Source organism: Artemia franciscana, chromosome 21 (genome assembly GCF_032884065.1).
Source record: "Artemia franciscana chromosome 21, ASM3288406v1, whole genome shotgun sequence".
Classification (NCBI taxonomy): domain Eukaryota; kingdom Metazoa; phylum Arthropoda; class Branchiopoda; order Anostraca; family Artemiidae; genus Artemia; species Artemia franciscana.
The window spans coordinates 24,641,740-24,667,859 of record NC_088883.1 but is presented as its reverse complement, the minus strand read 5'-3'; the positions used below and the strand labels follow the sequence as shown (position 1 = coordinate 24,667,859).

At 35.7% G+C, this 26,120-nt stretch overlaps 1 protein-coding gene across 6 annotated transcripts in view; it reads left to right on the top strand.

Moving 5' to 3' along the window:
* Window positions 1-400: 400 nt before the first annotated feature.
* The window catches only part of LOC136041061 (innexin inx2-like), a 31,814-nt gene continuing 6,094 nt past the window's right edge, over window positions 401-26,120 (top strand). The window contains exons 1-3 of one of the 6 annotated variants that reach the window (XM_065725610.1): window positions 401-518; window positions 7,846-8,001; window positions 21,391-21,751. In XM_065725610.1, the coding sequence (XP_065581682.1) occupies window positions 21,416-21,751 (336 nt within the window). In that variant the 5' untranslated portion in view covers window positions 401-518; window positions 7,846-8,001; window positions 21,391-21,415. Of the gene's footprint in view, window positions 519-7,845; window positions 8,002-10,463; window positions 10,594-11,103; window positions 11,279-13,522; window positions 13,612-17,565; window positions 17,651-21,390; window positions 21,752-26,120 lie in introns of those variants that run through there. The other 5 variants (XM_065725607.1, XM_065725606.1, XM_065725611.1 and 2 more) reach the window with 5 other exon arrangements.

Here is a 26,120-nt window from a genome sequence, read left to right as displayed (position 1 = left end):
GACAACCCATTTCATATACGGAGTAATTTCTGTTCGTTTTAAGTTTTAATGTCGCTCTTTACTTTCAGTTAAAAAAACTAGTTTTTTTTATGTAATTTTTTCAGTAAAGCGCAATATCAATCTGAATCCCAATTCCAAATCAAATTCATTCAGATCCACCTTCTTTAATTCAGAGATACAACAGAAAATGTATCTCAGCCCTTTGTCGGAAGTAATAAAAGTTGACTCGAACTAATTGGTCTTTTCAATGGTAAAACAAATGCATGAAAATGATAAAAGCTCATTAATTTTTTTGTTCTGATTTTGTAAAAATAGATACGCAGTATAACATCAGATTTGCAATACGTGTTCAGGCATATACTGTATAATTTATTTAATTAGGAATTTAATTCTCAAACATGTCAGTATTAAGTATCAGCTCATCACTAGACAACCAAAAACAAGTGAAACTGCTAGAATATGAATAAATAACACATTCCTGTTTTCCTGTTTAGGAAAGCAAAAACAGAAGAAAACAGGTAAGACAAATAGAGATAGCCTGTTTCTAGTATATGCTGTTCTAGAGGCGTTCCTAGGGTTGGTGGGCAAATCAAAGCAAAACTTTTGGTCAAAAGAGCAACGCCCCAGATGTGGCAACCCCTAGTCACGGCACCCGGGCAATTGCCCCAATAGCCATCCCCTTTGAACGGCTCTGGCTGTTACTTTTTTTTCTTAAAAAAATAGAGGTTGTTTTTTTAATAACATATGCTTAAACAGTTGTTTCCCCCTAATGTTTGTAATATTGGAAATTTAGAAAATATGGTTCACAAAGCTGTAATATACCAAAGGCATCAGAATAAAAGCATTCTTTGACCCCTTGATCCATCTTATCTCTATTCATTCTTGAAAATCGTGGTTTTTTTTTTAAAGATTTCTCTTTTAAGTGTTTAAATTTTTTGAAATAAATTTTGGGGCAGTATGATATTTTCGTCAGTGTTATGACGTTGAACCGCGAAAGTGAATGAGCAAACCTATTATTTCAATTTAACAACACATTTTGTTGACAGAATTCAAACATTAAGAATATGTTCTTTTCCAAAGACAAAATACGCCTTCAAATGAAACTTAAACTTTCTTAAGATGTCCGGTGCCACATATTATTTTTGATTTTTCACCCAGCTTTTTTTATTATTATTATTTGGTGCCTTTTTACTTCCAAAATTTTAATCACTGACCTATGGGAAAAATTGATTTTCTTATTTGTGCTAAGTATACAAGAGACTTAGGGTTATGTAAACTTGGTACTTTACTTTGGAATTTAATTTAGTTAAAGTTCAATTTTAAACACATTCAGTCGGAAAAAAGAATTTTTTAGGGTCTTAGACCATCTGTAAACAAATTGAGGCTTATAATTTCAGCCTATAGTTTTGAGGGAATCCACAGAATTCTTCACAGTAAGTCTCTCTGGGGACAACTGAACACCTGGATAACTGAACAACTGAACCTGGGGATAACTGAAAAGCAAGTCGATGAAAGCAACACATTCTTTCGATTCTTCAATCGGTACTTTCAGCCTGAATATCAGACCAACACAAGATCTGTGCGAAATATACCCATGCCATTCTTTTCATAGTAACTAAATAAAAAAAACTAGTTTTTTTTAACTGAAAGTAAGGAGCGATATTAAAACTTAAAACGAACAGAAATTACTCCGTATATGAAATGGGTTGTCCCCTCCGCAATCTCTCGCTCTTTACGCTAAAGCTTTTAATTGTCTAAAAAGTACAATTGTGGCAAAGAGTCAAACTTTAGCGAAAAGAGCGAGGGATTGCGGAGGGGATAACCCATTTCATATACAGAGTAATTTCTGGTCGTTTTAAGTTTTAATGTCGCTCCTTACCTTCAGTTAAAAAAAACTAGTAGTTTTTATTCAATTTCTGAACGTTTTTGAATTAATGCATGTTTGATTTTGGCTCTCCGCACATAAATTATTGAAATGAAATTTGTATATTAATTTTTTTTTGGCTATTTGGCTTTCTCTTAGTTTTGATTAGACGATTTTGAGAAATAAGGGGTGGGGTAGGAGGCCTAGCTGCCCTCCAATTTTTCGGTTACTTAAAAAAGCTACTAGAACTTTTAATTTTTAACGAACGTTTTTATTAGTAAAAAATATGCGTAACTTAAGAATTAACTTACGTAACATCCTTTTATATTCTTATATTTTTATTATGTGTACGAGGGGGTTTGTACCCTCGTTAATACCTCGCTTTAGCGAACTTACCTTACTTTAGCGAAAAGAGCGAGGGATTGCGGAGGGGAAAACCCATATATACGGAGTAATTTCTGTTCGTTTTAAGTTTTAATGTCGCTCCTTACTTTCAGTTAAAAAAACTAGTTTTTTTATTTAATTTCTGAACGTTTTTGAATTAATGCATGTTTGATTTTGGCTCTCCGCACATAAATTATTGAAATGAAATTTGTATATTAATTTTTTTTGGCTAAATGGCTTTCTCTTAGTTTTGATCAGACGATTTTGACAAATAAAGGGTGGGGTAGGAAGCCTAGCTGCCCTCCAATTTTTCGGTTACTTAAAAAAGCTACTAGAACTTTTAATTTTTAACGAATGTTTTTATTAGTAAAAAATATGCGTAACTTAAGAATTAACTTACGTAACAAACTTTTATATTCTTATATTTTTATTATGTGTACGAGGGGGTTTTTACCCTCGTTAATACCTCGCTCTTTACACTAAATCGTAAGTTTTGTCCCAATTCTTTAAGAATGACCCCTGAATCAAAAAGGCCGTAGAATAAATAGTTGAAATTACTAAAAATACTTTAGCATAAAGAGCGAGGTATTTATCTCCTCCTAAATACCTCGCTCTTTATGCTAAAGTATTTTTAGAACCCCTCATATGCGTAATAATCTCTGTTCGTTTAAATTTCAATGCTATTCCTTACTTTCAATTGAAAAAGCGTTTTCATGTTTATTTTTTCATTGTTTTTTTTATAGTAATGCTAGAAAATCCTGCGCCCTTTTCATTGAATCTTTCTTCCCCCATGACATATTCCTCCAAGGAAAGATCCTCCCACATAGCCCCCTCTCATCAACCCCACCCCCCAAACCAAAAAAATCCCCCTGAAAACGTCTGCACACTTCCCAATAACCATTACTATATGTAAACACTGGTCAAAGTTTGTAACTTGCAGCCCCTCCCCCAGGGATTGTGGGGGAGTAAGTCATTCCCAAAAGCATAGTTATTATTGTTTTCGACTATGCGGAACAAAATGGCTATCTCAACATTTTAATCCGTTGACTTTTGGAAAAAAATGAGCGTGGGAAGGGGCCTAGGTGCCCTCCAATTTTTTTTGATCACTTATAAAGGGCGCTAGAAATTTTCATTTCCGTAAGAATGAGCCCTCTTGCGACACTCTAGGACCACTTGGTCGATACGATGACCCCTGGGAAAAAGAAAAAAAAAAAATAAACACGCACCCGTAATTTGTCTTCTGGCAAAAAATACGAAATTCCACATTTTTGTAGATAGGAGCTTGAAATTTTTGCTATCTGATACGCCGAATGCGATGGTGTGATTTTCGTTAAGATTCTATGACTTTTAGGGGATGTTTCCCCCTATTTTCCTAAATAAGGCAAATTTTCTCAGGTTCGTAACTTTTGATGACAAAGACTAAATTAATTGAAACTTATATATTTAGAATCAGCGTGAAAATTTGATTCTTTTGATGTATCTTTTAGCATCAAAATTCCGTTTTTTAGAGTTTCGTTTACTATTGCGCCGGGTCGCTCCTTACTACAGTTCGTTAGCACGAACTGTTTGATTTGGCAATACTCGACTGGATGCAGGTCAGCGGCAAGGCCTTATTCATGGGGGGGGGGGGCTAGGGGGTTTGAAACCCCCTCAAAATGTTTGTCTGACTTTTAAAAAACGTAACAAAAATGAAAATGAACATTTTTGACGCGTTTTATAAGTATTTTCCCCCCTCCCAAAAAAATATTTTGTAAACCACCCTCCTCTCCCAAAAAAAATCCTGGATACGCCCCTGGTCAGTGGTAGGTTAGTAGAGCAGTTTACTTTCACAGACTATGAACACGGTGGCGAACGTGGGCCACAGGTTAATAGGCCACACCTTAGAGGTTTTGCCAGAGGGCTTTACTTCCTACGGAGTATAGAGTAATACTGTGTCAATTATTCAGTCTGTAGATCCACTTTTCTTAAATAGCTTCAGTATGACTATTCTTCTCCACTGAATGGGAATATTCTCAGATTCCAAAAACTGGGCGAACTTTATGCAGCGACACGGCATATTTCTTAGATATCTGTTTGTTTATTTTAATAGCCGCATTGACATTTGCAAATCCTTGTAGCTCTGAAAACTCCAAAAAAGTTAATACAACATTTTGAAGGAGAATTTGAATTTCTATCGTTTGGTAATTTCAATCCGACCTAGAAGTTTAGTTACGTAACAATTGAACTACACAGTTTTACCAAAACAAGTAAAGGATGCGGCGCTAGATCCTTAAGGTCCAAACCGGCGGTACTAATCTCCATCTCAAGGCCCTTCAGCCAGGAAGTGCAATGGGGGGACGAGGGCCAGTCATCCTGTGTTTTTGCACACCTTTTCCTGTTTACCTTCCCTAGATTTCTCCAGGTACCCATTTAGAACTGGATCGACTCTGGCTGAGCTTTTAGAGTCACGCCACTGACCCCCGTCCCAAACCAAATAATTGGGTACACTAGGATTCGACCCCTTGCCCTATCCTTAATAATGTTTTACCTAATACCTTTAATGACTAATTTCCACCCCTCTGCTCAGCTATTTGGACCAGTTGAGGCGTACATAGCAGTGTTGCCAACGCGGTACAATTGTACTGTAGTACAATTTAGAGGTACTGGTACAAGTCGGTACATTTATAAATTTTGTTGTAGAACGAAACTTTTCTGTACATTTTGGTTGTGTCTGCTCCTTTCTGACTTGGATATCTGTTCAAGCTTTAGTTTAATGAAAATTTTCTTCCTGTGTTGGCAAGCTTTTTACCTTCTGTTTCAGATGGTACAAATTGATCTTTTGTGGTACAATTTTAGTCGCTAAACTGGTACAATTTTGGCAACACTAGTCCATAGCCTTTTCAAAATCTTCTTGCGAAGCGATTTCAGCTGCTTCTTGTTGTTACATTATTTTTTATATTCCATTTCGGTGGTTTTTTAATGGGGCAGTTATTGTTTATATGGGTTTAACTTTTATAATGGTTATTTTCTTTTGATCTTTGATTTTCTTTTATTGTTGTTGCGGCTCAGTCTTCCCTTTTCCAGCGCCGAGGACGGCTTCTTGTGTGCATGCGCATTTTCGTACGATTATTTTTTTTTTCTCCTTTCTATCCTTGGACCAATTATGTTCAAAACTTTCTTCTTCGGTTTACGAAGTCTAAAAAGAGATGCCAAATTATTTGTAAAATATTTTCCAACTGTAGTTTAAAACGACAAGACAAACTTTGACTGTTACCAGCTATGATGCTTTTTTAGTTATGATAGTTGTAATTTTAGATAAGCTAAATAGTCATTTTATATATGCTGAAATGTTTTTTTTTTCTAGAAGGAGATAACATCAAAAATGGTAAATTAAAACATAACCACTCTTGTTGGGTAGGAGGTGGAGTGATACCCTCTTTCTCAACCATTAAACGACTGAGACTTAAAAAGATTTAACATTAAAAAAAAAAAATGATTGAAAAGACTAAAGTAGTCTTTTTTAAGTCACATCTGTAAAATGAAATGTTGGCGGACCATATAAGTAAGGTTGGGGTCTTCATGCTCGCTGGAAACATCAAAAAGGATGAATGTGTTGTATTAAAAGAGTCCTTATTTAGAATTTATTAACGATGAGAAAATGTTAACGAACATAAGAATTACGATGATTAAAGGAGAACTTAGACTACATTAGAGATTATAATTTAGAAAAGTAGGTTGGAAAAGTGGATTATACTGCTCTAAGGAACTGGCCTAAAGCTCAGAAAATATTTGAATTGTTTATTTTTCTTGAATGCAATTTTCCGTAATTCGAATTTTGTTCAATATAAAATTACAATTTCTTTTCGTTTACTTTTTTTACTCTGAACTAAGATTTGGGAGTGGATTTTAGCTTTAAAATATATTTGCCGCAACTCATCAAATTTATATCTCAAATTCGAAAGAAATGAGAACAGTCTTTTTTATAAATGCTTATTTGATCATGACCGAGGAATGATCATGAAAGCAAAATGCTCCATTTTAGCGTTGGGCCAGCTTGTTGATCAAATGATAATGTTGAATGGTATGCAACGAGGTACTTGTATGATATACCCACTACCGCTCAAGTTGATCATGCGTAGACGCACTGCAAATCTGTTTCTTTCACTAGTTTATTTCAATTTAGCGAGATGGGCCATATATAGTTTGGGCTATATATTTGCACATTAGGGGGGACGGATAAAGTATTTGGACAGTGTGAAGTCAAAAAACAATGCTTACTTCATAAAATGCAGAACAATTGTAGCTAGCACATCTTGCATGCAGACCCTCTGTACTTTGTCCCCCCCCATAACATGCAAATATCCCAAATTTGTTTCTATAGTATTCTATTTTTTATCTTGCTTCGGTATATTTTATTAGGATTAACCTAACTAGAATTATTAAGTGGTAGTGGGTATATCATACAAGTACATCCAATGGTCCTCCCTCTTTTTTTAAGACAAAGGGACAGACTTAAATGAAAAAATTGAATGCATGTTAATTATGAAAAAGTTTTTTTTTATTATAGGGTCTTGGAAAAAAAAAAACTGAAAATTAGCGATTGGCCATAAGGCAGTTCTCAGGTGAGATGACCAAGTTGTACATGTAAATTTTTTCTGTGAAATTACATATATATATATATATATATATATATATATATATATATATATATATATATATATATATATATATATATAATAAAAAAGAAATCACCAATGCAACAGCACAAACAAAGAAATAAACATACGCCATAAAAAAACATAAACAAAAAAGAAAGACAGAAGGAGAAAGGAAGACCGTTTTCCTACTTTAGTAATTGATATAGATCAGTGCTTGAATGAGGCCTCAACCCTACTCATCCATACAATCACATAGGTCAAACAGCATAGCCATACACAATCAACCATAAAGAATAATCCATGGACAGGCAGTCGTGTCGTAAGTAAGCACAAGTCGTCATTTACGAAATATATAAAAAAAGATAAATAATTCAGAGGCGACAACCCAACACAAGGGCTCATCAGGAGAATACACACTTGCCTATAGGGTTTCAGCATATTAAGCATAATCAAAATGCTCCACTCTTGTTTAGGGGTCTTTTGGGGCCTGTAGACTGAATGATGTCTGTTGAGCCGTCTCCGACGGTCCTCCCCTTTCTTTATATTTTTGGCATTTCTTATTCAGATTTTATAATGTATTTTTGCCTATTATTAATGTGTATGCCGAAAACATTTTTGCGTACGTGCGAGTTCCCAAGTAATTCACATATTGTTTGCTATTTGTTAAATTGCCTCCCCTTCTCAAATCAATTTCAGCGTGCATGCATGATTAAAACCACTAATAATTTGAATTTCATTCTTAATTTGGTTAAAAGATAAGACAATTTACTCGGTTATATTTTGCCGAAAAACCGTCCAAATTGAGTAGTGGGGTTAACTAAATTCCACATTAGACTACACGTGATTTTTTTTTATATATACTGAATACTGCCTTTTACGACATGTGCGTATGGGTAAGGTCTTTTTATTGTTCCCCCTTAAATATATAGATTTTTAACTGTTTTCAATTTGTTTATCTAGGAGGTACCTGGCTCCTAAGAAGCTGTGACGAAAACAGAGGAAAGACAAATCTCAAGATGATGAAAACAAACGGGACAACGGCCAGCAGAAGAAAAAGTCAAACTAAAACGATATGGACATTTCGCCTGTATAAAACAAGCCATCTTCAACGCCTTGGTTAGAAAAATTCCGTTTGGTTATAGGTTAGTTTGGATTTGCATGGGTGCCCATATGGAGGAGGGGACAAGGGGGCTGAAGCCCCCATGGATGAATGATACTGCCTTATATTTTTATATTTCTGTTTTGAGATTTCTATTATACAGCATTGAAAGTGCCGATTAGAACATGTAAGCCCCCCCTTAAAACTCAGTTTATGGGTGCCCATGTGGATTTGTCATAGTTTTTGCGTTGAATACGCCTTGTTTTATACAGGTGAAATATCCGTGTCGTTTTACTTTGTCTTTTTCTTCCGCTAGCCATAGTCCTGTTTGTTATCTTTATCTTGAAATATCTTTTTCTCTTTGTTTTTGTGTAATTACCTTATTTTATATGCCCCTTTACTTATCAGTTTATTTTTTAAAAATCTATCTTCCATTAATTAACTATAAGTAGAATAATAACATTATAATCTCCAATGTAGGTTACCTCTCATTATCTTTTAGTACTTGTTACCTCGATTATAATTGAAGATTACGATTCACCTGTCGTACGACTAATTACTGTTATTATGATAATTAGCTTGATTAACTAAGTCAATCTTTTTTCCCCAGTTTTCAATGTGGGTAAGAGGAAGTAGGTGGTGGTGGGTGGAAGTTGCGATGAAATTTTGATGGCCTACGCTAGATACAGAGTCTGAGCTTGGCTTTTGTTTCAAACAGTTCGTGATAAGGAACTGTAAGTAAGGAGCGACCCGGCTCAGTAGGGACCAAAACTCTAAAAAATGGAATTTTTATACCGATAGATATATCAAAAGAATTGGCTTTTTATACTGATTTCAAATATATAAGTTCTTTTAATTTTAGTTTTTACCCATCCAAGGTTGCGATCGTGATTTTCGAAAAAAGGGGAAACACCCCTTAAAAGTCATAGAATCCTAATGAAAATCACATCATCAGATTCAGCATATCAGACATCCACACTACAGAGGTTTCGAGCCCCTATCTTCAAAAATGTGAAGCTTGTATTTTTTTTTCCAGAAGAAAGATCAATTGATACTTTGTTTATTTTATTTATCTTTTTTGTTCCCCAGGGGTGACCGTATTTGATCTAGTGGTCCTAATATATCGGTAAAAGGCTCATTGGAACCGAAATTAAAGGTTCTTGTGTCCTTTTTAAGGACCAAAAGATCGGAGGCCAAGTAGACCCCTTCTACGCCCCTTTTTACTCAAAGTCGTCCGACCAAATTTTGAGATAGCCATTTTGTTTAGCATAGTTGAAAGGTCGAATAAATATGCCTTTGGAGATATCATAACCCCCCACAGCCCCTGGGGAAAGGTCTTTAAGTTATAAAATTTGCCCTATTTGTTATAGGAAGTGTGCACACATTTTTCGGGTTGGGAAGGGGGAGTTTTTGCTTTTGTGATTTTCCATGGGGAGGGAAGTTTTCAGGGGGTGAATTCTTCAGGGGAAATTTACACTATGGAAATTTTCCAGAATTCGTATATAAAATTCTTCTATGCCTTGCTTTTTCATTCCCGACTCAATTTTACGCGTGGAGATGTTAAGGTTAATTGTCCAGGCTAAATATTCACGAAAATTGAATTGGTTAGATAATAAACCCGTTGGGAGGAGGGATTTTTCTGTGGATGTGTAGTAAGATTTCCTGGCATTATTAAAAAAAAACGATCAGAAATTAAATAAGAAACAAGTGTTTCAACTGAAAGTAAGGAGCACCATTAAAACTTAAAATGCACATAAATTATTACGTATACAAAGGCGATTGCTCTTCCTCAACATCTCGCTCTTTACGCTAAAGTTTGAATTCTGTCCCAATATTTTGAAAACGACTCCTGAAACACTATATCCGTTTAATTAGAACACTGAGAAGCTTGTTTTTCAATTCTTGAAAAAAAAATTTTTAGCGTAAAGACCGAGGTGTTGAGGAGTAGCAACTCCCTCATATACTTGATAATTTCTGTTCATCTTAAGTTTTAATGTTGATCCTTACTTTCAGTTGAAAAACTTTTTTTTATTTAATTTTTCACCAAAAGGTTACCCACTTGTCACCACTTGGTGTACATCTGGAAGTGCCACTCGATCCGCCAAGATCCGTCTTTATGTGTCACGCGTCAAATAATTCTCTAAACGTGTGACACATTGCCATCCTGCGTGGCTTCAGTCTGCCACTTGCAGTGAGCGCCCCTTGGTGTGCACCAATTTTTTAAAGTGGGCAATTCCAGGGGGGCTCAGTTTTGGAAATCACGTACACCAGGTGGCGTTTGCTAAGCTTGGCGTAAGCTATGTCAAACGTAGTGAAAATTGTGTAAAGCGTGGCGGAAACTGCGCCAAGCATCGCGAAACTGTGAGACACACGTGACGTCTTGAGATGTACACCGGGTGGCGGAAACTTGGCACCCCTTGGCAATTATTCGGTCTTGGCAACATATTTTGAGTGAAATATTATATGAAAAACTATTAAAAAGAAAACCGGTGATGGCAAACATTAGAATGCTTACGTCCTGTCCATCTGATATGCAAGAGAAATCTGAATCCCCTCTCATTTAAACTTTGAAGTGATTGCAGACAGAGACAGGATTTTACAAAATCGAGGTATAATATTTTTCTTATTAAAACAGTTTAGTCTTAATGTTCACTTATGTGGGTCTAAAAATAACCAGTGATATATTGATAATATTTATAACTTGACAGCGACGTGGGCGCCCAAAAGGGAGGTGGGGGCCCCTGCCTCCCCCTGCCTTTTACATTTCTAAAGAAAAAAATCGTTCGTTTGTACGATAAGGTGCTCTTTAATGAAAATAAATAAGTATATACGGGTAATCAAGGATATAAGTATTTTTCATAGCCCTCCTCCCTAAAATTCAGCGTATAGACGACCATGGACAGCGACAAATAGTTGAATCAACGAGAAAAAGAGAGACTATGTTCCTACCCTTCCATTTTAAATATGTGCTTTGATTCCATTTATTGATTTTTGTGACGTATTTATGCCGCCCAATCATATTATTCCTTAAGTCACCAAGGACAATGAAAATACAAGCGGATTATTTGAGTCGCTTAAGTAAAAACTTAAACAGTCATATATATCTTAAAAAACTTGGAAAATTCGAGAATTTCAATTTGTAATGAAAAATATCTCTATGTACAGTTATGAAGTTTTTGATGGTAGTAGATGCTGATTTTGAAAAAAAGAAACTTCGGCAGAAAATCAGCAGAAAATAAGATAGAAATATTTGCCACCAAACAGGTTAAGAAGATGCAGTTTTCCTTTGAAAATGTAATTATCTTTTGGTATCAATTGATGGTTAATTTTTGGGGACGAAAGCGTTGCCAAGTTTAATTGACTAGTTTTGTTAATTCACTTTCACGGTCCAGCGTTGCAACACTGACACAAATATGGTCCTACCATAATAATTTCACGTCTTTGTTAACCAAAAGTGACTATCTTTAAAAATTGCACTTTCCATTCATTAATAGGCCTAAGCGAATAAAACATAATTTTTGTTTGATGCCCAAAGGTAGATCGTATCCAAAGATTGGGGGTAAGGAGTTTGTACCCTCCCTCCCCGGAATTTTCGTCCGACACGTAAAAACATAACACAAGTGCATATTAACATTTTTCCATGTATTTTGTAAAGTTTCTTCACCCCCCTCTCCTCCCCGAACAAAAATCCTGGATACGGCTATGTCATACACAATCATGTCTGCATGTCATGTCATGTCAGAAGGAGAAGCACAAAAACTTTTTTTTTGCCGTTGTTGCTGTATTAAATTTTTGGCAATTAGAAATAACACATAACCTGATTAGTTCTTTTGTGTAAAACTTTAAGGCAGTAAAAAACACGAAAACATTTTGCGTCAAAAGGTTTTTTGTAAGTAAACTCCAGGATTCTCGTTATCTAAGCCATTTAGACGAATTTAACCAAGTTCATGAAGCTAACATAGGAGAAACATCAAACAGTTCGTGGTACTTATTACCACGGTAGTAGATAAATAATCGTTTACTAACTGACTTAAATTTTGCAAAAGTAATCTATTCAGGTAGACTTCACCGTTGGTAAAACTTGAAAAGGGTGACTTTGAACTAACGCGAGAAGCTGTTCACCCTCCCCCTTCCCCCACTGATGCTCCTGGTAGTCAGGTTAAATAGAATTAGGTTTAGCGTAGAGAATGTTTTCCTTTGGACTGAGCTGGGGCAGGGATATACACTGGGGTGCTTTGGGACCTGGCCTCGGAAATAACCGTTTTTTTCCAAATTTCTGGGCACCTTTAGTTCAAACTACAAAACGAGTTTTTTTCATTATTAGACTCTCTCCAAATGAATTCCTACTTGTCAATCTGATAAGGGTCCCCACAAGGTCGTATTTGAGGGGGGGGGTCTAGGGTGTTTAACCCCCTTCCCCCGAAATGTTCGTCTGACTTGTAAAAACTTAATAAAAATTAATATAAAATAGTTTTTATGCGTTTTTTTATTGTTTTTTGTAAAACCCCGAAAAAAACCGAAATTCTGCCAGATTTGAGCCAATTTTTTTTTCTAAATTAATAACTACTTAATGGAATCTTCCCAAAAATTAGGTTTTAGTGCCGCACAAGCAAAGAAGTAGACGCAGCATGAGCTAAACAGCATTGCAAATTTGCATGTCCTTAGAACATCTTCTAGGATGGATGGGAGGGGACAAGTGTATAAAATTATTGGGGGACAATCATTAACCAAAATTGCGTTAGAAAAGCGTCATATTCTTTCAGAGCATTACATATTTCTGCCTGTTGTATTATATTTTGTTTTCAAGAAATCAGGAGGAGTAACCTACCTGTCTGACCCTCCCATTCATTTTTGGCAACTGTGTCCAGCTAAGCAACCTACCTAAGTCGTAAATTCCACGGCAAATGGTAGCTACCAGATCTTGGAGAATCAAAATTTACAAATAGTGCAATTTTATCGCTCAGAAAAAAATGACATTATTCTAGCTAAAACATATTTTTCTAAAGACTATCCTCTGTGAGGTTATATGCTTTCCCTCTCCTGAATTTTTTTTTTTTTTGCAGAATCCCTTCCCAAAGTTATACAGTGCTCTATGTATTATACTTACAAGCCATTGATCTTAGCCTCCTGAACAAGGGTGCCGCAGGGTCATTTTTTCAAGTTCCAAAGGACAGGGTGTAGGTCGTTCAAACTCTCCTATGACCATCCCGCTGCTCCTCAAATTTAAAGAAATCATTTCTCTTTTACAATTTGCTATTTACTTCTTATGTGCTTATATATTTGACTTAGGCATGCTCATAAAGAGAGGCCCCCTGACACACTTGATTGTTCTATTAATTTACTTCTTGTGACATTTCCATCGCGGAACATTTCTGGTGAACGTACCCCTGATTACTATGAAAAATAGACCTTACTCCGCCACTGTCTCTATCTTCATGCCTAGTTCAAACGGTACATCTTTTTGGCTCTTAGCCGAGACTGGAATGTTATCACCTGGCTTGTTTGTACTTCAGCGAGGAGAGGCGGGCTAAACCGGGTGGGTGAACTAGGTTGAACATTTCCTTTGTGAGGGGGTTGAATCAGATAATAAACTAGTTTTTAAATGGTACTCGGTCTAGTTGGATGAGGTAGTTTTGTGTGAATTTTTTTAAAATATTGAAAGGTTGTTTAGCAGAAAAAGTGGTATTTGATGGCTATATTTTTAGTGAAAACTCCGTGATTCGTTAATTAGTGAGATAGCCAAGAAATAGACATACGTTTAGAATCAAAATTTCACATTGAGTCCAAATAAAACATTCATCTGTCGCAAATTTACTTTGCCCTCCCCCCTAATGGTAAATAACGGTTCATCAGAAGAATCGAAAATTTGTTGAGTAAAATTCTAGTTAATTGACTTCTTGCTATCTCAGAAAGGGTTTAGGTTAGGAAAATGAAACTTTCAGGGATGAATCTACAGACTAAAGTATGTCCCAGGAAGGTATTTTGAAGCAACTACCTCTACTCCTTTTCCCTCTAGAGGGCCCTGACCTTTGATGACCTTTAAAAATATGCGTGTTCTAAAAGTGAAACCTTGCAAAATAGATCTTCTGCTTAATTGAAGTATAACAAAATTGTTTTCAGCTTCATAACTTTGCTCAATTCCATTTTATAAGGTTTTAAAGATATGCAAGTACATTTCCTAAGTTTTGAAAAAAAAACATTGATATGACTCAAAATTCTACTCAAAAAACAGAAATTGCATTTTCAGAACTAAAGCGAGAGAAAAAGCAACTAGTAACTGAAAATTAAGGTAAAATGTTGTTTTGTCAAAATTTCAATAGGTCAGACCTGTCATGTAGGCAAATTTCAGGGCCCTCTAGAGGGAGAAGGAGTGGAGGTGGGTACTTTAAAATACCTTCCCGGGACATACTTAGCCTGTAGACCCATCCTTGAAAGTTGTATTTTCCTAACCTAAACCCTTTCCGAGATAGCAAAAAGTCAATTAACTAGAATTTTACCTGTTGTTGTAAGCATACAATTCAGGGTATATTTTTGAATATGAGAGGGGAAGGTAAATTTGCGACCGAAATGAATCCTATATTTGGATTCAGGATGTTTTTCTGATTCAAAAAGAAATGTATGCATATTTTTAAGCTTTCTCAGTATTCAGAGTTGAAAGATTCAAAGTTAGTGCTGATATGAAACACGGGGGCTAATTCATGAGGATGTTGGGGGTTTATGGATTTTTCGAAATGTAGGGGGCAAATTTTTTCTTCCCGTTTTCTTTTTCAATAAGAAACTAAAAAAGGTATATTTTTTTCAATCAAACTTCAAACCACTATGAAAATACCAAAAAAATCTGGAAGGGGGGGGGCAGAAATCTAGGGGAAATTGCTGCTCCAAATCCGAAAAGGGGGATAAATTAAGCCAATGAAGCCATCGCATATTGTTATTTATTTGTTTTTTCGTCTCTTCGAAAGTTGAGCCCCCTTCCGTTAAGTGCGACCCCTTGAAACGAAAAACCAGGTATACCTACCGCACAACAGCTTGAACAGGGGCTTGGCACATATGTAAACGTGTTTTTTGGGGCATGGGAAGGATTAGGAAAACAATCAAGAGAACCAGAATGTATGGCCTGGGCCAAGCGTTGAAATTAAGACTGTCAACACTTGCTGGTGCACAGACATTGGGAGAGATCCGTATAACCCCCTCCCTTCAAGTCACCTGGAATCTCAACGTTGTGACTAATTTTCCTATAAATTTTTATATTCTTATTATAATTTCTCTGTTTTTTTTTGTCCTTTTAAAATTTGCATCATTCAGTTGAGGGGAGCCTAAGCCCCCTTCCTCTAGACGCTTATGCCCCCAGAGAAATACCGTTATTGGCGTTTTCATTTAAAACTTAACACGTTTAACCCCCCTGTTAATATTGGAAATTATATTCTCCCTAAATTTTTGTGAATCGAAATCACTTGTTCCCTATCAAGGGGAGTAGCTCCAGTACTTTATTGGGGAGAGGGGGAGGAAGAGGGGTCTCTCCGGATAGTCAAGGGGCATGGGCTATATAATAGCTTTTTCGGTACTTGTCTATTATATAATACACACTCGAGAATTTGTATAGCGAGTATGAGACAATACCCGGTTTTCACGCTGTCTTATGCCAAACAATGACTTTTGGCTTGTTGAGAAACTGTATTGTAGCGCTACTTGTCTATTATGTAATACACACATGAAAAATGAAGTTTGGTGAATTCCAATGAAATAAAACAAATAAGATGAAAATACAATACTTAAGTAACCAAATTATGAAAACTAATACAGATAATTATGGAAGGGAGGCATTCCAAAGCAAATTATATTAACACTTGACCTAATCTAACCAAAACACCAGCCAAATATTTAATTAAACTATAGCTATAATGGTACTTGTGTGTCATACAATAAACACTGGAGAAGTTAAGTTTGGTGAATGCTAATGAAATAAAACAAAATATGATGAAAATACAGTGCTTTAGTAACAAAATTATGAAAACTGCAACAGAGAATTATGGAAGGGGGGCCGCCCAGAACAAATTATATTAAAGATGTAACCTAACCAAAATACCAGCTAAATATTTAATTAAAATACAGCTATAATGCAGTTCCCTACCGATCCAAAGCTAATTGTCTGGTATAAACACCGTGAAACCCCGGTATTGTCTCATGTTTGCGGTACAAGTTCTCGAGCGTGCATTGTATAACACATAAGTACCATTTTGTCGTTTGAAATTCTACGTGTTTTACACAGGGAAGTTTAAAAGGCCATTAACTTGGTTTTTTTCGATCGTCCTCTAGGCATATTTTATGCTAATGAAAATATTGTCTATGTAAAACACTTTTATACAATGGACAACACTATTCCAGTACTATCTTGTATCTTTTTTGTCCCTGAAATTGATATAAATGTGATCTCATTCACACGAAAATTGTTTTTTTTTTTTTTTAATTAAGGTTCTAAAGTATAGTCAGCAAAAGGGTGAACGTCCTGCCCATGAACCACGATAGTATTGCCATATCCCACCGGTGGGGCCTGCACCTCACGTTGGGAATCACGGCTCTAAAGGCTGGTCATTTTCCCTTTAGACATGTACGAAGACGAAGGAGGGGAGGAAAGAGGTTCAGTTTCGGGGAAGAGTCAGTCTTGACTCTGTGTTCTTATTAAAGCAACTCGTGCATATGTCTTCCTTCTGTTTTCCTTTTTTTGTATTCGTGCTGTTGCATTGGTGATTTCTCTTTATTATATATATATATACATATTTTATTTCTTGGTTTTAGATTTTATTTAATTTTATGTTAGTTAAGATTTTATCTTTGTTTCTTAGCGTTGAAGACGCCTTGTTTTATACTGGTGAAATATCCGTGTCGTCAAAGTTTGTATTTCCCTCCTACTGGCCGAAGTCCTGTTTGTTTTCTTATTTCTGACATTACTCTTTGTTCTTGTCATAGCTGGCCAGTCCGGCTTTATATCTTTATTTTATTTTTCCCCCAAGGGGGACCATATTGAATCAATGATCGTAGAAGATCGGGAAAGGGTTCATTTGATCGGAACTCATAAACTCTAGTGCCCTTTTAAGTGACCAAAAATATTGGAGAGGAGCTCCATTTTGTTCAGCATAGTCTAAAAATCTAATAACTCAGTCTTTGAGGATGACTTAACCCCCCACATTCCCCGGGGGAAGGGCTGCAAGTTATGAACTTTGCCCATTTTTTACGTATGCCATTGGTTGTTGGAAGGAATACAGACGTTTTCAAGGGGATTCTTCCGGTGGAGGATTTGGTTAAGAGGGAGGATCTTTCCATAGATAAATTTTTTATGGGAGAAGGGAATTTTCCATGGAGGGGGAGCCGGATTTCCCAGCATTATCTGAAAAATGATTAGAAATTAAATAAAAAACAAGTTTTTTTAACTGAAAGTTAGGAGCAATAGTAAAACTTAAAACTGGCAAAAATTATCACGTATATGAGGGGGGTTGCCCCCTCGTCAATTTCCTCACTCTTTAAGCTAAAGTTTTTATATTACTTTTAAAAAAGCTATGCATTTATTAAATGTTTTTTTTTTTTAGTGATTGAGGAGTCATTCTTAAATACTTTAGCGTAAAGAGCGAAGTATTGACGAAGGAGTGAACCCCTTCTTATACATGTAAAAAGGTATACAATAAAAAGGTATCATACAATAAAAATTTATTTTATTGGTACTTCACAGCAGAGATAAGTAAATTCAGGCTTGAAAGGATTCGTATCCAAATCTGAGTGTTATATCAAAATTTATGAGTTTAATTGTATTTTGGAGGAAAAATTGTAGCATCGTATTTAGTTTTATTGTGGGTGCAGCAGTAGCTAAAGCCTACTGACGGGTGAATCCTAGCCCAAAGCAACAAAAAAACAAAAGCAAATATACAAGTGGATTTGTATAGATATTATCTTGCGATATACAGGTTTTTTTGTATGGGGGTGGGTAAAACTTTTACAAAACGTAAAAAATGTAAAAGCAGATTTTTGTTACTTTTACATGAATTTGATAAAAATTTCGGGGTGAGGGGTCTAACCGGCGAACCCCCTTACACACGGCCTTGGCGACATGTTTCTCATGCAATGCTATTTTGGATAAATAATTTTTATTCAGGTTCAATTCAACGTTAATTCTGTGAATTGTCAAATAGGTTAATGTTAGGTCATTGAATTATTAAAAACAAATTCTCGAGCCAATTATTTAAAAAAATTGGGTTGCCACTTTTTCATGATGACAATAATATATGAGACAAGATTTTTTAAAAGTAGGCTACTAGCCTTTTTGTTTATGGCTCCTCTACCTAATTAATAGAGCTTCTTTGCGTAGAAGCTTGGGGAGTGGGGATGGAGAGGCTAAAATTTTGGATGGTGAAAATTAAGTAAGGGAACTGCTTTGATAAGTTTTAAGTTCTGGAATAGCTGAAGTTCAATTTCGAATGGGACTGCATTGATCTAGATAGAATGGATCAAATTATAAGGATCGCCATGGACATTTTTAGAAGAAGTATTTAGGAGATTTTTTCTATTCCACAGCAAGAGAATTAAAATTTCCTCTTTTCCCACATAAGTTCTAGGTCATTTCTGTCGCTGGATAGCAATTTGTAGCATGACTCCTAGCTAAGGGTCGAATACAACTGTTGTGATTCATTTTGTAGAGGAGATCTGTCAAAGTGACTGTCAGTTCTTTTTTGTTATAGGAAATAAACCTAAAGATAGTAAACACAGAAATAGACTTGAATAAAAATAGAAAGTATGCTTAAAACCTAAACCAAAAGGCATAACTGTCGTTTCCACAATTTTGCTAGAGAACCAATTTATCTAAGCCTATATGCACAGGGGGACCCCGAGGGGGAGGGAGGGTAGATAGTTAATGCTACCCCTCCTTCCCCAAGCACTTCTGTTTTGAAAACCATTCGTCACTGGAAGCTTGCTATTTTGAAAAAATGATGTTAATCTTGATTTTATATAAAATAGACAGGGAGAAACTGTCAATTTACGACTTTAAAGGTATATGGGAGGAATTAGACTGATGACTCCTCCCTCTATTTATTTTTCCTACCGATTCGTGTAAAAGATAGGATGTCACTTATTGAAAGTCCGTTTTCACATAAATTAACAACTCATTTGAAAAATAATTTGTACGAGAAAAAAAATATTTTGTGTGCGTCTGTTCTACATTTATTACTTAGTCGTTTTCGCAGATGTAAGGAAAGAGTCTTTTTTTAGTCACAGAGTGGGTTTGAAACTTTAATTTTATCATTTAAATCGTAGGCTATACCTGGCTGACTGACCGTATTTCAAAAAGTAGACCTTACAAAAAATTTGGTTTAATCCCGCTTTCTAAAGCTCTAATGAAAGAAAGGTTGAGATGACTAGGGCACGGTCTGCGGATGAAGGATGAGAGGTTGCCGAAGAATGTCCTTTTCGTCCGACCGTGTAGGGCTAAACGAAAAGCAGGTCGTCCTCGTCTGGGAAGATGTCATAAAGAAAGATTTAAAGGAAATGGGAACTTTCTGGGAGGGTGAAAAGAGGGAGGCTTTGAATATATTTGGATGGAGGGAAAGCGGGCGTAGCTATGTTGGCCTCAGGTGGCTTGGTGCTGCAGTGAGTTGTTAGTAGTAGTAGTGTTTAAAGTGTGTATTATATAGAGCGAAAGGTGTGACCAGTTTTCTTTGAGAGGATGATATCTAAGTATGGAAAGGGTAACTTATAATCGGCGTAACAAATAATAATTTACTTGAAGAACCGTCACAAAAAAAAAGATTAAGTGGAGTGGCAAACTACCGTGTTGGTAGTTTGCCAGTAAGCTTCGTAAGTTTTAAACGCATGTCGGGAAATCCGTAAACATATTTGAGGTTTCGTTTTCTAAACCACAGAGGTAATTATAATAAAAAATGGTAAACACGAAAATTAATATGATCGGATGCCCTTGTTATGAAAAATAGGGTAAACTCTCTCTAAGAAAGCAAGGGGGCAGTAACAGCTGAATATAATTTAGCCAAAGATTTTCTGCTTTGGTTGGCTACTGTTTTGGATAATTAAAATTAATTTCCTTTTTGCAATCAGCAACGGCGTGGGTCTAGAATTTTTAAAATATTTTACTGTTTCTAACCACCAAAAGAAACCGAGGGTATAGAAAAAAATGTATCATAAGAAAGTTACATTTCCAGAACAACTTCTAACATACCGAGTCGCGGATATTCTGCATCCCAAATTCCCCTATTTTAGCTGATTAACATTTTATGTGATATAAAATCATTTAATTTAAGCGCCAAGGCGCCTTGGCAGAGACAGAGCACAATCCCCTTGAGTCTTGAAGGTTTTCGTGTAACCTCTTGTCTGTTACATAAGATTGATCTATTTATTTCTTCTACATTTCAAAGAGCCTCAGAATTTTTCTTATTAAACGATGTATAATTGTATAAATTTATATGTATTAACTTTTTCTTGGAAACGGCAATTTAGTTTATTCTTAACATTGTTAATTTACCGTTTTTCGTTGTGAAAAAGCATTATATATAGCTCACGAATTTGGGAAAGTTCGCTTTACCGTCCTAGCTCTCTTAATATTTTTCATAAATCTTCCGATGACTGAAATTAGGAACCTCTGAAAGTTGAAAGGCCTGAGAAAAAGTTGTAGGAGTTTCAAGACGCAATGTGCTTCTTGACGAATTTGCTTCAATGGTATTCTCTGTTCAAGGTTGAATGAATAGTAATTATGTCATTACTGTTCTTAAACGTTCCGACCTGGATTGATCGAATTTGTATACAGTGATTTCTTAATTAATTAGCCGCCTTGCTTAATGCTATGTATTATTCAAGGTCAATTGAGCTTTGAATGTTAAGAGCAAGAGAGTGTTGCAAGTCCGATGTATTGTATCATCCATCACTTCTATTTGTAGCTATGAAACCGGTTTCCTGAGATGTAACCTAAGCGTGTGTTGTACGAAAAATGTGGTTCAATCCCGCTTTCTAGGGCTATAATGAGAGAAAGGTTGAGATGGCTAGGCCAGGTTCTGCGGAGGAAGGATGACAAATTGCCGAAGATTGTCCTTTTTGGCCAACCGTCTGGGGCTACACGGAAAGCAGGTCGTCCTTGTCTGGGTTGGGAGAACGTCATAACTAAAGATTTAAAGGAAATGGGAACATCCTGGGAGGGTGTAAAGAGGGAGGCCTTGAATAGATTAGGTTGGTAGGAAGAGCGTGCGTAGCTGTGTTGGCCTCAGGCGGCTTGGTGCTGCAGTGAGTTAATAGTGATAGTAGTAGTAACCTAAGCGTAATTCTTGAGTGTGTTTCTTATAACCGACAAACACCAAAACAAACTTTTGTACGCTTATATCTTTGGTTTTTTACTGACTAATTTTTATTATTTATTGTAGTTAACCTTTCGAAACAAGTCCTAAGATGATTGGTATATTTTCAAAAGTTAGGAGCCAAGTGAAGATCAAACATGGAAAAGTCCATATCGACAATCCCATGTTCCGGCTTCATTACCGATTTTCGTTTCTTCTTCTTTGTCTTTGCTGTCTACTTTCCACATCCCGTCAATATTTTGGAGAGCATATTCAATGTATTCAAGATAGTGCGGGGGTTCCCCCAAAGGTGTTGAATAACTACTGTTTCATTATGTCAACTTTCTCAGTTCCAAAGAGTTATACAGGAAAAATTGGCGAAGATATTCCATATATGGGGATTGGCAATCCTGGCAAACAGCAGTCTCATGGCAGATATGGTCATAATGTAAGTTTTTCTTTTCATTTTTCTTTGACATTGCTAGAATTACAATTTAAAGTGTTTGGAGACCAAAAGAAAGGTCAAAATACGAAAAAGTTGGTATCAAAGCAAAATTGGGGCCATAGGGGAGGAAACACTCTAAAATTCTGAAAACAACTTTAAAAATCACAATATACTTATTTTTTATCATTCTTGAAATCACTTCCATTTTTACCCCCCCCCTTCCTAATATATACACATATAGCTCAAATTATATATTTCCCGTGCCTTTTTCCGTTTCTTGATTTCTCCCACGTTGCTCCTTTTGCAGTTAAACTTACTTGAATAAGAGTACTATATGTTTTTTTTTATTATGGGCTATTGGATTTCACATTGGAAGGGGGGGGGGGTTAAAGCAAATTGAAGCGGAATGGTTTTAAGGATGGTAACTATTTTAGGATTTTTGAATTTGTTTTCAAAATTTTATAGTGTTTCTATCTCTATAGTCCTAATTTTGCGTTGATACGAAAAAGTTCACTTATTTGTTGATCAATTCTTGGGGGGGGATCATCTAGACCAGTTAATCCTTTTTTACCAATTTGTAGAGATGGGAAGGATGATTCAATACAGTTTTTGAGTTTTTGTAGTGAACTAAGTGGACTGAATAGGACATTTTTTTCCAGGGTGGCATACAAGGAAGGAATGGGTGGATTTTATATTAAATGATAAGAATTTTTATGGGAATTAACAAGTTGAGAAAGTTTACGGGTACAGGTATGGCACATAGACAGTTTTTGCAATTATAAATTAATTTGGATTTATGGGCGTGTCTTTGTTAATAATTTTTATTTTGTTGTATTTTTGTATTAGCCATGACCATTAACGCTCTTAATTTTAATTAATGTCATGTCATTTAGATTTAGTGTAATGTTAAGGAGAGAAAGAGTTCTCTTATATGTACCTATTTTCTGGAATATGTAGCAAAGAAGCAGTTATTAGTTCCATTATTTAGTATTGGCCACAAGGTCGTATCCAGGATTTTTGATCGAGGGAAGGATACAAAAAGGGGAGGGGGTATTTGCCCCTACCCCTGTCCTATAGAAAATTACGCCCATGTATTTAAAGAACTATAAGGCTTGACTGGATGTTTGACTGGAAAATAACAGGCAGAATTACAAAGGAAACAATTCATAATTTTATATAGTTATAATTTTTACTATACCATCAAATGTAATTTATTTGAAGTCACTATAATCTACTATGACTATATATGATATAATTTGTAACTTTACTTATGTAATTAATTTATAAATCTTTATAACTATAAAAATCACAATATAATTGATATGAAATAGAGTTGTAACAAATGGCATAATATAAGAAAAATAAAAAACAAGGATGAGCTACCAAGACATTGAAAATCAAGGATTAACAATTTTTCGATAGCAGGAAAATGTAAATTAAAATTAGACTGATAAAGTGCCGTTCGCATGCCAGTTAAGCAAAATCTCCATGTCTTGCATGTACGTCTTTCAACTAGATATATATTTGTACGCTACTTTTAAGTGCAAATGATGAATATAATGTAAAAGAGGTTTCCTGATTGGTAGAATTTGAAATCCTAAACACAGAGCTCTGGATCCTTGGCTGCATTTTTTGTTACAAGTGAACATGAACTGCCTGGCAGGATTGACACCCAGTGCGAAAAAAATCGCGAGATTTTGGTGATTTACAGGTTAATTTGTGATTTTTTTTCAATAATCTAATTATTTATGTGCTTATTTAGTGATTTTTTTGGTTTGGACAATATAAAAATAACTAGAAATAGTGATAAATCCCTAGGGGGTGGCAACCATGCTGCCTGGACATTGATGTCTTGACAGACACATGTCTAGACATCCAAGTCTGACTAAAGACGCAATTGAACCCATGAGATTCCTACTATTTGATTCTTGCTGAATTTATTTATCACCGTATTTAGTTCAAATAACTACCTTAATGTAATGTAAACCTACTCGTGAGCATTTAGCATAGCTTTGAATATGTCAATTTTCCCAAATTTTACATGTGTGTAGGCACATGTCAATTTTCATTCAGCGATCATCGGGTGAACATAGTCTAAAAAACAATATTTCAAGTGAAATACACGGTGAAGAAATTTGCATTAATTGGATCAAACAGTTCGTGGTAACGAACTGTAGTAAAGAGCGACCCGGCTCAATAGTAACCAAAACTCATAAAAAATGGAATTTTTGAGACCAATAGTTACATCAAAAGAATTGCATTTTAATGATGATTTAAATATATAAGTTTCATCAAGATTAGTCTTACACATCAAAAGTTACGAGCCTGAGAAAATTTGCCTCATTTTAGAAAATGGGGGGAAACACACCCTAAAAGTCATACGATCTTAACGAAAATCACACAATCGGATTCAGCGTATCAGAGAACCCTACTGTAAAAGTTTCAAGTCCCTATCTAAGACATGTGGAATTTCGCATTTTCTGAGACAAATCACGGATGCGTGTTTATTTGTTTTTTTGTTTGTTTTTTCCCCCCAGAGGTTATCGTATCGACTCAGTGGTCCTAGAATATCGTGAAAGGGCTCATTCTAACGGAAATTAGAAGTTCTAGTGCCCTTTTAAGTGAAAACTGGAGGGCACCTAGGCCCCCTCCCACGCTCAGTTTTTCCCCAAAGTCACCGGATCAAAATTCTGAGATAGCCATTTTATTCACCATAGTCGAGAAACCTAATAACTATGTCTTTGGGGACGACTTAATCCCCCGAAGTCCCCGCGGGAGGGGCTGCAAGTTATAAACTTTGACTTGTGTTTACATGTAATAATGGTTACTGGGAAGTGTACGGACGTTTTCAGGGGAATTTTTTTGTTTTGGGGGGAGGGGTTACGTGGGAGGATCTTTCCATAGAGGAACTTCTCATGGGGGAAGAGACTTTCAATGGAGGCGGCGCAGGATTTTCTAGCATTATTAAAAAAAAAACAATGGAAAAATAAATATGAAAAGTTTTTTCTACTGAAAGTGAGGAGCAGCATTAAAACTGAAAACGAACAGACATTATAACGCATATGAGGGGTGTATCTCCTCGTAATACCTCGATCTTTACGCTAAAGTGTTTTTAGTAATTACAACTACTTATTCTACGGCCTTTGTGATTCAGGGGTCATTCTTAAGGAATTGGGACAAAATTTAAGCTTTAGTGTAAAGAGCGAGGTATCGACGAGGGGTGAGCCCCCTCATGTAGGCAATAAAAACATACGAATACAGAAGCTTGCTACGTAAGTTAATTTGTAAGTTACGTATTTTATTTTACTTATGAAAACGTTCGTAAGAAATTAAAAGTTATAGTTGCCTTTTTAAGTAATCAAAAAATTGGAGGGCAACTAGGCCTCCTCCCTCGCTCCTTTTTCTCAAGATCTTCCAATTAAAACTATGAAAAAGCCATTTAGCCAAAAAAACTAATATGCAAATTTCGTTTTAATTATTTATGTACGGAGAGCCAGGATCAAAACATGCATTAATTCAAAAACTTCCAGAAATTAAACAAAAAAACAAGTTTTTTAAAATGAAAGTAAGGAGTGACATTAAAACTTAAAGCGAACGGAAATTATTCCGTATATGAAATTATTCCGTATATTTTCCTGCTCAACGCCCCGCTCTTTACGCTAAAGTTTTTTACTGTTTTAAAAAGTAAAGTTAAGAGAAAGAGTCAAACTTTAGCGTAAAGAGCGGGGCGTTGAGGAGGAAAAGCCCCTGTCATATACGGAGTAATTTCTGTTCGTTTTAAGTTTTAATGTCGCTCCTTACTTTCATTTAAAAAAAACTAGTTTTTTTTTGTTTAATAACGATAAAGGACTGTGTGGGCATAACGTTATTGGGAAGGGGAGATGGGGCAAATTTTAGGCGATTCCTTATAAATGAAAGAATGGTAGTACAGTCTCATTCCTTGCATTTCAAAGCATTTTCTAATCTATGCTAAATTGAGCTTGAAAGTAAAGCTTCTTGGAACAAGATGTTTTATGTTATTGCCACCACCCCAAAATTGAATATAGTTAAACTAAAAAGTAAAGGAAGCATTCAGGTGTAACCATGTAGTAACTTGTAACCATGTTAACCATGTAACTTGTAGTTTTATTTCTGTAACTTGTAGTTTCATTTCTGATAAATTAGAAACACTTTCATCTATAATCTTACATACACGTATGCAAGAGTTTTTTTTTACTTGCGTATAGGAGGGTACCAAAATTTGTCAAAAAGTTAAACGGAAATGAATTTATGAAACATGTTCTTCAAATACATCCTCATGGGCATTCGAGTTCACTCCTTTCTTATCGGATGACTCAATAATCAATATGATGTTTTAACTGGAAGTCCAGGA